The sequence below is a fragment of the Carcharhinus amblyrhynchos genome, chromosome 9 (assembly GCF_965287045.1).
Source record: "Carcharhinus amblyrhynchos chromosome 9, sCarAmb.v2.hapA, whole genome shotgun sequence".
Classification (NCBI taxonomy): domain Eukaryota; kingdom Metazoa; phylum Chordata; class Chondrichthyes; order Carcharhiniformes; family Carcharhinidae; genus Carcharhinus; species Carcharhinus amblyrhynchos.
The window spans coordinates 58,151,511-58,164,789 of NC_137332.1; the positions used below are offsets into that span (position 1 = coordinate 58,151,511).

The following is a 13,279-nucleotide window of genomic DNA, read 5'->3' on the forward strand; positions in this document are numbered from 1 at the left end:
TCCCATCACAGTCATTTCTCATGGCAGGCAGAGGCTAACCCTGCCAGGAGTCTAGCAGCTTTCACTGCTTGGTCTGGTGACTTAATCCGCACCAAGATAGAGATCATGGCATGCAGACCTTCAAGGATCTCAGTCAGACTTTCTCATGCATCCCATGTGCATCTGTTCACAGCTCCTCCTTGCAGACCGTGGCATGTTGTGAGGATGGCAGATTGAATGGAGCAAGATGTCAGTTGGTTACATCATTTCAAAGTGACTGTGTCTCTCTGATGGTTGTTTGTCACAACGAACAGCTGCTTCACTAAGGCATTGTGATTGGATGAGTAACATAGACTCACTCATTCAAAATCCTATTATCCTACGTCTCTTATATTGTCCTCCAGTCTCTTCCCTGTCCACTGGACTCTTACTTACATCTGTGACCCTTGGACCATGCTCAATGCTCACATTCCATTTCAAGGGTTTCCACCTCAGACATCAAAAGGATCAGAAAGTTGAGCACCACACCACCCATCCTGCACAAAAGTGCTTTCATTTGTCCATTCTCCATCTGCTACACCATACCTGCCTTTCCATGCATCACTTCCCATGACAAACAGGCTCAGGTGTCATCAGATTGGCACACCTCACTCTATCACACATCCAAACCAAATGGGAACGTTCCTTCATGTTGGACTGTGATTATCGTAGATGCTACTAGATATGCAATTTTTGTGTTTGAGGAAATGTTTTAAAATTCTGTTTCTTTCTACAGGCAGTCAATATACCTGGAGGGAATGCAGCTCAGATGCTGAGAAAGCAGGATAGTTACACATTTCAGTCATGTAATATTTATTCAGGATCCAGCTAATGGATTTTAGTTTATAGATGAAAAGGTCCCCTGAGGTTTTTTGATTAAAACTTCAAAGCTATTAACAATTTATAGCAAGTATGCTTAGGTTAAGAGGACTGTTGCTTATTTGGAATTGAAACAGTGATAAGTTAGAAATTAGAGATGTTTCCTTTCAATTTTTTAACTGTTGTTCAATTGTTAAAAGTTAAGCTGATGCATTTTGTTAAAGTTATATAAAACTGTCTTATGAATAAAGCATGGTTTGATAAAAGATCCCTAATTTTTCAGTAGAATTCAGTAATTCTACTGAAAGCATCCTTTCCTCAATTTTATGCTAAAATAAAAAAACTGTTGGGGTCTAGTCTGGCTTCATAATATACCTCAGGTCTAGGACTCTAACAGACAACACAAGGATCGGTGCCATTTGGTAATCTGCAATTCTCACTCCTGAATGTCACAAAATCCGGCACCCTTCAGGACATTTATACACACGTCCATGCTAACCCAATACTCACCCTTGTGGAACACAGAAGGTGATTGAACCTTTTCTGATACTGGATCCATGTGTGGCACACAGCATCAGGCCCACTCACCTGGGCAACTCCCTCTATCCACGCATTTTTCGTTTGATGAGGTGCCCTTGTTTTGTAATCTCATGGGATTAGTATCTCCTGCCACTCTCTGCCTCCAGTAGAGCATATAGGCAAACATCTGAGAAGCAGGGAACAGAGTGCTTGCTGGAACTGCTCTGCTGCCTGGCATTGTCTACTGGTCCTGAGGCCACCAATTCATTACTCCTTCCAGGCAAAGTCTGACAGCTCCCTGCGACTCCTCAGCAACTCTTTGACACCCTTTGGAGAGTTCCCTGTGCACTTCTTTGTTCTTCCTCCAGTCCTCCATTGATGCATCACCTGACATACTCCTGTTCCTGTCCCCACCAGCAAAGCTGAGCCACTGTCATGTTGGCCACATATTAATTGGTCTGTTAGCCTGAAATCTGTGTTGGCATCCAATCACGGGTGGGATTAGATACCACGTTTGCTTCTAGGCCTGCTGATTGCACTCGCAAGCTGATGGTAAAATTCAGACCATTATTTTTTAATGTGACTGTGTAAATATAATGCTAGCTTGTTATTCCCCTTCACTTCATCTTTGCATTTCAGGACTCAGCCACTAACACACTTGGGACGTTTGAATCTGAGGTATCCACAGTAATGACAGGAGAAAAAGAAAATATTGATAAGTTCATAAGTGTTGAATCTTTCCAGGTAAATTCAAGCAACATGTGCTTTATCTTAAAGATAAATGAATGCTTTAGTAGGAAAAATATTTCACTAACCATGTGTTAGGGTAAAGGAATAGTAATAATGAGATGCTGAAATAAACCATCTTTTGTTCAACAATGCAGTTGCAGTTTGATGAGTGGACCAGATGGACGACACTCCAGGGTTCTAAAAGGGATAGCAGAGGAAATTGTGGAGGCATTGGTGGTGATCATTTAGGAATCAATGGAAGCTGGGAGGACTGGAAAGTAGCTAATGTAACACTGCTTTTTAAGAAATGAGGGAGGCAGCAGATGGGAAATTACAGGCCAGTTAGCCTGACTTCGGTCATTGGCAAGATTTGAATCCGTTATTAAAGATGAGATCGCAGAGTACTTGCAAGTGCATGATAAGATAGGACTAAGTCAAGGGGAGGTCAGGTCTGATAAATCTATTAAAACTTCTTTGAGGAAGTAACAAGGAAGTTAGATAAAGGAGAACCAGTGGGTGTGATTTATTTAGATTTGCGAAAGGCCTTTGACAAGATGCCACATAGGAGACTTAAGTAAGTTAAGAGCCCATGGTGTTAAGGGTAAGACCCTGGCATGGATAGAGGATTGGCTGACTGGCAGAAGGCAGAGAGTGGGGATAAAGGGGCCTTTTTCAGGATGGTAGCTGGTGACTAGAGGCGTGCCTCAGGGTTCCATGCTGGGACCACAGCTTTTCATTATATACATATATACATGTACATTAATGATGTGGAAGAAGGAACTGAAGGCACTGTTACTAAGTTTGCAGATGATACAAAGATATTACCAAGACAGGTAGTATTGCGAAAGAAGGGGGTTGCAGAAGGACCTGGATAGATTAGGAGAGTGGGCAAAGAAGTGGCAGATGGAATACAAAGTAGAAAAGTGAAAGATTATGCACTTTGGAAGGAGGAATGGAGGCATAGACTATTTTCTAAATGGGGAAATGCTTAGGAAATCAGAAACACAAAGGAACTTGGGAGCGCTTGTTCAAGATTCTCTTAAGGTTAATATGCAAGGTCAGTCAGCAGTTAGGAAGGCAAATGCAATGTTAGCATTCATGTTCAGAGAGCTAGAATACAAGAGCAAGGATGTACTTCTGGGGCTACACAAGGCTCTAGTCAGACCCCATTTGGAGTATTGTGAGCAGTTTTGGGTGCCATATCTAAGGAAGGGTGTGCTGGCCTTGGAAAGGGTCCAGAGGAGCTTCAGAAGAATGATCCCTGAAATGAAGAGCTTATATTATGAGGACTCTGGGTCTGTACTCGTTCGAGTTTAGATGGATGAGGGGGGGATCTTATTGAAACTTACAGGGTACTATGAAGCCTGGATAGAGTGGATAGGGGGAGGATATTTCCACTAGTAGGAAAAACTAGAACCGGAGGTCACAATCTCAGGCTAAAGGGATGATCCTTTAAAACAGAGATGAGGAGGAATTTCTTCAACCAGAGACTGGTGAATCTGTGGAACTCTTTGCCGCTGAAGGCTGTAGAAGCTGGGTCATTGAGTGTCTTTAAGACAGAGATACAAAGGTCCTTGATTAATAAGGGAATCGGGTTATGAGGAAAAGGCAGGAGAGTGGGGATGAGAAAAATATCAGCCATGATTGAATGGTGGAGCACTTGATGGGCCGAGTGGCCTAATTCTGTTCCTATGTTTTATGGTCTTTTGGAAGAAACAAGCAAGGTGGATAAAGAACCTTATAGATGTGGTGTACCTGGATCTCCAGTAGATATTTGACAAGGTGCCATGTCAACGGTTACTACACAAAATAAGAGCTTGTGGTCTTGGAGATAACAGTATGGATAGAGGATTGATTAGCTAACCAGAAGGAGAGAGTAGAGATAAATAGGTCATTTTTGGGCTGAAAAGCTGTAATCACAGGGATTAGTGCTGGCCCTCAAAAATATAACCAACTTGGATGAAGGGATTGAAAACATTGTGGTTAAATTTACTGATAAGACAAAGCTAGGTTGGAGAGTAAGTTGTGAAATGTACAGAGAAAGTTTGCAAAGGGACAAAGGTTAAACGAGTGTCAGAGTCTTGTGGCACAGTGGTTGCACCCCTACCTTCAGGCTAGAAGCTCTAGGTTCAAGTTCCACTTCAGGACTTGACAGCTACGTAAGATGCATTCATGACAGGGCCATACAGGTTGGTAATCCTTTTAGTATGCCTGATGGCAGGATGTAAGAGCATAAAGGAGTTTTCTGGTCAGGAATGCTGTCTGGGTGGTCTCCTGCTGTTCTCCAGGAAAAGGATCACCCTTTCTTCCCGCACAGCCTGCAGCATCACATTTAGCTCAGCATCGGTAAAATGAAGGGCTGTTTTGGTTTCCCCAGCTCTTTTGGAACACAATTGAATTGAGAAATTCATCCCAAAGTTCACTGCATTTCTTCATTACCAATGTAAGTGGCTGCTGTGGTGGGTTTAAATCAGGCCTACACTTGAGTTGGCATGCTTCCGTTCCAGTCCCTTGTGGCCAAACCTGTCTCCATCTCATTCACCCTGTTACCCTGTGAAAGCCAGGGCTCATTTCTCTTTCTTTGCAGGGGATGCTTTAGGACATGGAAACAAGCCTGACTTCAATTTCCTACCGCTGATGCAAAAATCGAACTCTTCATGTCTCATAAATGCATTTCATTTAATTATACTTCTTGTTATCTCTGATTGCTGTCACTTAACTATTTCCTGTTTTTTATTTAAATACTTTTACAGACATACCATTCCCTCTCATGTGGATGTGAGTTTGTTTATTCCACCCCATCTTTTGCTTCTTCTGCACTTATAAAATGCTGTTCAGCTATAATTTTTCTTCATTCCATAGGAGACTTTTTTTGTCTGTTCTTTCAATCAGATCCTGACCTAATGTTAATTATTGTTGAACTTCTTATTTGTTTCAGATTCTCTTTTTTTTTGCTTTTTCTTTTTACTTATTTTATTGGCAGGGTTGGCATTCTCTAATCATTATTGAGTGTGGTCCATTTCTCACTTTATCGTGAAATTCTCATGCTTGAAAATTTAGTGGTTCAGTCACACTTATTCCTGGTTGTTTTCTAGTTGTCCAATGAATTGAAATATTCTTTGCTTAATTTTAAATAATTGGATGTTTAAGTCAATCATAATTAACTTAAAAGAAAGTGGCTATTTGAAACAATCAAGGTAATTTGACCCATAGGGAAGCAATGATTGTGGGCTGTCATGCTTTTTGAAAGTTTAATTTAGGCAAGACATTAAATTATATAGATTGGTTAGCTGCCAGGAAACCTGCTGCACAAAGAAAATTCTTTTATGCAGGATTTAAATTCATACACCAAGTGTACTCTTAATGATTGTTACCGCATTATGCATTTTTGGCGTAATTTATTTCACTGTCAGTTAATGAGGATGCTGTATTTTTATCACTTTTCCTGCACTTTAGAAGTCATCTGTGCAAATGAGTCAGAGTGTCACTGAGATTGGAGAAAGTTCACAACTTTTAAAGTCAAGTGGAAGTACAGGTGGAGCTGAGAGAATGAAAGATGATCAGGTAGTATCAAACATGTTATTTTCAGATCAGTAGTGCCCATATGTTAGCCACTATATTGCCCTTCAGTATATGAATGGTATTGGCATCGTATGCCTCCTGCTCAGAACTCTTCTATCCTTTTGTTCCTGCTCCCCATTCTGGCAAATTACCCTGCTCTGCAAGACCGCTAACACTTTACCAAGTGATTCTGTATTTTAAGGTTAATAATTGCTATTACATCAATGTCTTGGAGCAATTGGCAACTTTAAACAACTATAGAAAGCACCAGATTTTTATTGAATTCAAATTTCACTGTCAACCATGGTAGGATTCGAACTGGGTCTCTCGATTATTAATCCAATGACAATGTCACTGCAGCACTAGCTATCCAGTCAGTGTAGAATCCAAGTAATGGACAAAACTCCATGAGCAACTAATGTGTAAGCAGTTAATGATGCATTTAAATAGCATTCATGGTGGGGGATTCTTCTTGCTGCTGAATGCAAAATTAAGGCATTAGTTGGAGTGTTGATCTACAAAATGGTGCAGCTGATATTAAATCAGCATTGTACATTTACTGGAGTCATGATCTCCCTGTTTTCAGTGGCAATCCATTGTGCATATGCTAACACTATTACCAATATGACCTTTGGCATGACTCACTCAAGAGTGTGCATATGAGCTGTAGTTGCCATTTGGATACCAAATGGTATCTATAGTGCACAATCCAAGGGCGCAATTATCTGAATTTCATTACGCATGTAGGGTGAGACTTTACAGCCTTGCTTGTTCAGAACTGTAAAATCCTGTCTGAGGTCAAAGGACCTTCCCATGCTCTGCCCCTCAACAGCTCCGATTCCTGGGGTGGGGTGGGTGGGGGGTGGTGGGGGGGTGGGGGGTGGGGTGGGTGGGGGGGTGGTGGTGGGGGGGTGGTGTGGGTGGGGTGGGGGGTGGGGTGGGGGGGTGGGGTGGTGGTGGGGTGGGGGGTGGGGTGGGGTGGGTGGGTGGGGGTGGGGTGGGGTGGGTGGTGGGGTGGGTGGTGGGGGGGTGGGTGGGGGGGGGTGGGGGTGGGTGGGTGGGTGGGGGGTGGGGGTGGGTGGGTGGGGGGGGGTGGGTAGGGGGGGGGGGGTGGGGGGACAGGGCCAGTAAAATACTGGCCCCAGCATCTTTTTCATTAATGATATGTGCCATCTTGATTGATACATATTTTCAGTACAAAGAAAAGTTTGGAACAAAAAACTGTTGCATTCTAGCAATTAAATCAATTTGTTTAGGATGAAAGTTTTGGAATCGTGGGAAGCCAACTATCCAAGGGCCAGAGCAGAACCATCCTGAAATTTATTGGTGAAGATACTAACGTCCATGAAAGAGACCTGAATGAAACTGCTGTTCCTGTGGGAAAGGTAAAAACTTAACCAATACTAATCATTTCTGAGACGTTCGCAAAAATTCAGCCATTGTAATGTTCTTGATCAAACATTCCGGTGAAGGAGGATAGAAAGAAATGCTTTTATGATTGTAGCTAAATATGCTGTTTAATGTGGAGCTATGCCATGTATACCAAGATGTTTTTAGTTTTATCTTCAGGTTAGCCATTTCAGTTGGAGTTTAGTGTGACAATTTATTTTAACATCCACATAAAAAGGAGAGATTATTCAATCCTTGAGCATATTATGAAATAGAATCATAAAAAGTTTATGGCGCAGAAATGGGCCATCCAATATAATAGCATGGTGGCAGAGCGGTTAGCACTGCTACCTCACAGTGCCAAGGACCTGGGTTGAATTCTGGCCTTGGACAACTGTCTGCATAGAGATTGCACATTCTCCCTGCGTCTGTATGGGTTTCCTCCGGGTACTCTGGTTTCCTTCCACACTCCAGAGATGTGCAGATTAGGTTGATTGGACTTGCTAAATTGCCCCTTAGTGTCATGGGATTAGTAGTGTAAAAACATGGGGTTACGGAAACAGGGCCTAGGTGGGATTGTTGTCGAGTGCAGACTCAACAGGCCAAATGGTCTCATTCTGCACTGTAGGGATTCTACGATTCTAAACAAGCAATTCAGCTTAATGTGAATCTGACTATCTCGTATTTGGTCCAAAGTCCTACAGGTTATGACACTTGAGATGCATATCCAGACACTAACAGCTTTACTGAGTTGAGCGCTTCTGCTTCTACTATCCTTCAGATAGTGAATTCCAGACCCCAGCAACCTCTGAATGAAAGTATATTTCTTCATCTTCCTACCAATTACTTAAAAATCGCTTTAAATCTATGGGTGAAATTCTCCCAAGCTCCTGTTAGCAGTGTCAGTAGCAGCAGGGGAGAATTCTGCAGGAGGCCCAAAAATCAGTTTTAAGCCATTTTGTTTTTATTCCACCTTTCACTTAGATCATGACTGATCTGTATCTTAACTCTATCCACTTGCCTAACAAATACTATGGGAAGCAAAATTGGCCTGGGATCAAGTATGTGCAGGGTGGGAATAGAGTCAAACTTTGCTTTGTTCTATAGAAAAATGGTATAACAGTAAAATTATAAGTAAAATAGTTCTTCATCATGTTGTACCTGCAATGTCTTGAATATATCTTTTGTTCACTTAATATTGAACTTTAATTGCAGGTTGATATTGATGCTGTTGTTCCTACACATCCCAAGTCAAAGCGCGCATTTGAGGAGCTGGTTGCTGTGGGACTGTTACAGCAGCAACTTATGTGAGTAGATAATTATAGTTCTCCTGAATTCAACTTCACTACTAGAAAACTTGTCTTTATGTGCTGCATTGTATAATCCATTATTTCAGATGGTATATCATGATAGCATAGCTACAACCTTCAGGAACAACTGCTTATGAAGTTGCTCCTTGTGGGGAGTTTAATGCAGATGACATGGGGCAGAAACAGTTGGCTGAACACAGTCATGAGGCAGTTAGTCATTTAATGAGGCAGAGGCATGGAACCCATCAAATCAAGTTATGGAAGGAGTTGATAGGAAGGAAGATGGAAATTCTGCTGTTACCTGATGGCAGCATGGGCACTGCCACCGTTTTTAAACACTAGCCACGCCTGTCTTCAATATTTACCAAGATCCCTGACTATTTTTAAAATTTTTTTTAATAGGAAGTGGATGTTGTTGGCTAGCCCAACATTTATTGCCCATCCCTAGTTTCCCTTCAGAAGGCGGTGGTAGGCTGCCTTCTTGAAGGTTGCAGTCCCTGAGATATAGCTACACCAACATTACTGTTAGGAAGGGAATTCCAATATTTTGACAGTGAAGGAATGACAATATATTTCCAAGTCAAGAAGGGAAGGGAACTTCCAGCTGGTGGTATTCCCATGTGTCTGCTGTTCTTGTTCTTACAGATAATAGTGGTTGTGGGCTTGGAAGGTACTGCCTAAGGAAATTTGGTAGTGCTTGAGGTGCATCCTATAGATGGTACGCACGACCGCCACTGTCTGCCAGATTGAATCTTTGTGGAAGGGATCACAATCAAACTGCATCCTGGATGGTGTCAAACTTATTGAGTGTTGTTGGAGCTGCAAATGGCAAGTGGAGAATATTCCACTACACTGATGACCTGGGCTTTGTAGATGGTGGACAGGCCCTGGGGTAGAAGGTGAGGCACTTGCTGCATGATTCCCAGCTTTTGATCTCTCTGGTAGCCATAGTATTTATATGGCTAGTTCAGTTTCTGGTCAGTGGTAACCCTGTGATGTTGATAATGGGAGATTCAGTAATGTTAATGCCGTTGAATGTCAAGGGACAATGGGTTAAATCCTCTACTGTCAGAGATGATCATTGCCTGTCACTTGTGAATGTTACTTGCCAGTTGTCAGCCCAAACCTGGATATTGTCCAGCGAACTGCTTCAGTATCTGAGGAGTTGTGAATGGTGCTGAACATAGTTCAGTCATCCACAAACATGTCCACTTCTGACCTTATGATGGATAGGTGGTTATTTATAAAGCAGATAAAAATGGATGTGCCTAGGATGCTACCCTGAGGAACTCCCACCGTAATGTCTTGGAGCTGGGATAATCCAACTGACATAACCATCTTCAGCTGCTTTATAAATAAAATCCTTTGTAACTACAGTGGAGACAAGTCACCCTGGAGCTTAGAACATCATCCTCCAGCAAACCAGAAAATATATGAAGGAGGATTAGTGGTCACAGCAGTAACCTGCAAATATGGTATCCACCACCTTCAGTGAAGACAGAGGCAAAAATCTGGGAGCTAGGAAATGGCACAGGCTGGACAAAGTATGGTCCCACAGTTCAGCTATGTTTTCCTGTGGGTTCTCCTCCAAATTGCTTGGGAATGGTGAGAGGTTCCCAAACAATGATAAGAAGAGACCCTGCCTCCTGACCAAGATGGATTTGACAGACTTAGCAGCTGAGGTGTTTTCTGCACCATTAGATGAGGCAAAGTGAATGTTGAGTGCGCTATAGCTACCGAACTAGGTTGATCTTGGTGGGAAAAATCAGCCAAGCGGGCAAAAGGTGAGAGGTGGTCTGGGATCCTCATGCAGAGAGATGCCATTATGCACCAAGGTAATAGGTGATACAGCCTTCCAATCCGATGGTGGACAAGGATTTCATAGCCGATCTGCCAGCGACCTAGCTGCCTCCAATGGAATTGGACACAGAGGTCCCATGGAGACCAACAAATCAAAAAAGACCAGAATTACCCAATAAGGCAGCACGGTGGCACAACGGTTAGCACTGCTGTCTCACAGCGCAAGGGACCTGGGTTCAATTCTGGCTTTGGGTGATTGTCTGTGTTGTTAATATCCAGGCCAGAAACTCCAAGGTGTTTTATGAAGATAACATAGACCCGTAGTTTTTACATTTGAATTTGGCATAGGTGTATCACTTCAGGTATGATTCAAGTGATCCACTTGGAAGCTGTTATCAAACAAAGTTTATTTAAATACACAATATAATAAAAGGAATTAGCATAACATTTACCAATTACAAGATTCAATATGATATAGTATAAACCTTAACGCTAGCTATCTGTGTTCTTCCAAATTGAACACCATCCAATAGACATACACACCTTTCTAGACTTGGCACAAAAAGTAAGTATGCTCACGTGATTTCAGCTTTTTAACACCTGCTGTGAATTAGTCCTTTGAATGTTGGAATGAATCTCTGAGGCTTCCCAGTCCTGGAAGTTTCCAGAAAATTGCTGAAGAGAGAGAGAGAGAGATTGCCTACTTCCATCAGTTTTTAACTGCAACTCACAGAAAATGGAATTTCCAACTCCAGAGAGACATTACTTTCTGTCTCAAGTCTAAACAGCATTTGAGAAAATGAAACTGAAGACTCCCAACTCCAAAGAGAAGAGAAAAGCAGTGTTGCTGTTTGCCCCTTCAGACTACTACTGAAAAGCGAAACTAAAACCTTGGACTTTTTAATTGAAAAAATAATGTTCCCAGACATCACCTGACTGGTCAATCATTCTCCACCCAGCAATCCCAAGGGATCATTAAAAACCACAGAACCTTACATTAGGCCAGATTAAAATAAATATGAAATCAATTATACTGCTTCAGTAACAATTAGAGACACAGTGCCAATAAAACCTTGCAAAGGAACATGATTATATTTCTTAAAGGCACAGTATTGTCACAGCGTGATGCTTACACGTTGTCCCCGTGATTGTGTGGGTTTCCTCCAGGTGCTCCAGTTTCCTCTCTCAGTCTAAAGATGTGCAGGTTAAGTTGGATTGGTTGTGCTAAATTGTCAGTCTCCCAGGATATATGTGTTAAGGGGATTAGCGGGATATATATGTAGGGTTACGGTATAGGGCAAGGATAGGATGCTCTGTTGGAAAGCTGGTGCAGACTCGATGGGCTGAATGGCCTCTTCTGCAATGTAAGGATTCTATGCTCCCAAAGAGAAAACCAATGGACAATATTGCAATCTTCATAATGTTTCTCAAATGAAAATCAACACAAGTTAAACATAAATTAACAGACAAATTATGATCAATATAAATTGTAAATTACACATTAAATAGCAGATACAACAAAGATAGATCTAATGGATTTACTTAACAGTCCACTCAGCATATATGAAGCTAATTTAGGGGAGGAGGTGGCATAGTGGTACTGTCACCTGATTTGTAATCCAGAGACCCAGAATAATGGTTTAGGGGCCCAGGTTTGAATCTCACCATGGCAGATGTTGGAATTTGAATTCAATTGAAAGCCTAACAATGATCATGGAACCGCTGTTGATTGTCATATAAAACCCATCTGTTTCACTAATGTCCTTTAGAGAAAGAAATCTGCTGTCCTTAGCTGATCTGGATTATTTGACTCCAGATCCACACAATGTGGTTAACTTTTAACTACTCTCTGCAGTTACTCAGCTCAGTGGCACCTAGGGCTGGGCAACAAATGCTGATCTTGCCAGCAACATGCACATCCCATGAAAAAAATTTTAAAAATCAGCCACAAAGTCCTTCAAAACTCTAAATTTTGTCCAGTAGTTTACCAGTTGCTTTTCTGAGGATGTAGCCTGATCTTCAACTGACCACAGCAATCAAGCAACCTGAGTTTGACAGGCATAGCCTTTGCGAAGATGACACATACCTGCAGAATCTCTTCATCTCTGCTCATAATGTTATTGATGGTGTGTGGTGCATATCCAATAATGTTGTCTTGAAGAACCAGAAGCAGCTGCAGGATATGTGTATTTGCTTATTCACAGCTCGTGGATCTAGCCTCCTTTTTCTTCAGCCTGCCTGCACTGCACCACTGGCATCTGAGCTCGAATGGCACATTGCCTTTTTTTAATCTGCTCTCAAATTCCTCAAAAACTTAAAGTTTCTGTTTTACTTTGCCTGGAAACCTAAAGGCTCAGTTTCCCTTTAGACGAAGTTAACATTTCAGTTCTAGTTAGGGTCCATCTCAAAAAATACAAGCATTGAAACCACACAGTCCATCAAAAGGTTTCTGCACTGGTGCAGGAGTTTATTGGCATGCAGGGCCCTCTAGGCCTCAGGCCAGCACCACTATCATCTCGGGCAGTGGCTTTCTATGTCTCCACTTCAGTGTGCATATTAGGGCACAACTTGGTGGAAGCACATTTGAAAGAGTGAAAGGGGATTATACTGTTTTAGGAATGTGTTTATTACTACCTATTTGCTTTCATGTTTGCCATGTTGCTTTCCTCCTTCATTGATTCCAATTCCGCCCCCGCCCCCTAACCCCCACCTCCTTTGATGAAGGCTTTACTGGGTGACTTGTATATTTTGCCCAAGTGGCCGTTCTTCATACGTGAATCTAGATAGTCAGTGTCAATAGGCTTTTCAAAATGCACAGAATGAGCTGGATTTTGTTGTCAGAAATAAACAAACAGTGCCAGCCATTCAACACCAAAAACATTGCATTTCTACAGCACCTTTTAATGTAGTGAAGTGTTTCTACCTATTTAACAGAAACATTATCAATCAAAATTTGATCCTGAGCCATCTAAAGAGATAGGTCAGGTGACCACAAGCTTAACCAAAGAAATATGTCTTTAGGGGCCTCTTTGGAGAAGGAAAGAGGTTTGGGGAGGGAATTCCAGAGCTTGAGACATAAGCAGCTGTAAGCAATGCTGCCAATGGTGGGGTGATTAAAATTGAGTATGCACAGA

At 42.0% G+C, this 13,279-nt stretch overlaps 1 protein-coding gene across 1 annotated transcript in view; it reads left to right on the top strand.

The window, feature by feature from the left end:
- The window catches only part of axdnd1 (axonemal dynein light chain domain containing 1), a 179,958-nt gene that overhangs the window by 148,632 nt on the left and 18,047 nt on the right, over window positions 1–13,279 (top strand). The window contains exons 23-26 of the mRNA XM_080196753.1: window positions 1,996–2,100; window positions 5,542–5,649; window positions 6,903–7,031; window positions 8,251–8,342. Of these exons, the coding sequence (XP_080052879.1) occupies window positions 1,996–2,100; window positions 5,542–5,649; window positions 6,903–7,031; window positions 8,251–8,342 (434 nt within the window). The remainder of the gene's footprint in view (window positions 1–1,995; window positions 2,101–5,541; window positions 5,650–6,902; window positions 7,032–8,250; window positions 8,343–13,279) is intronic.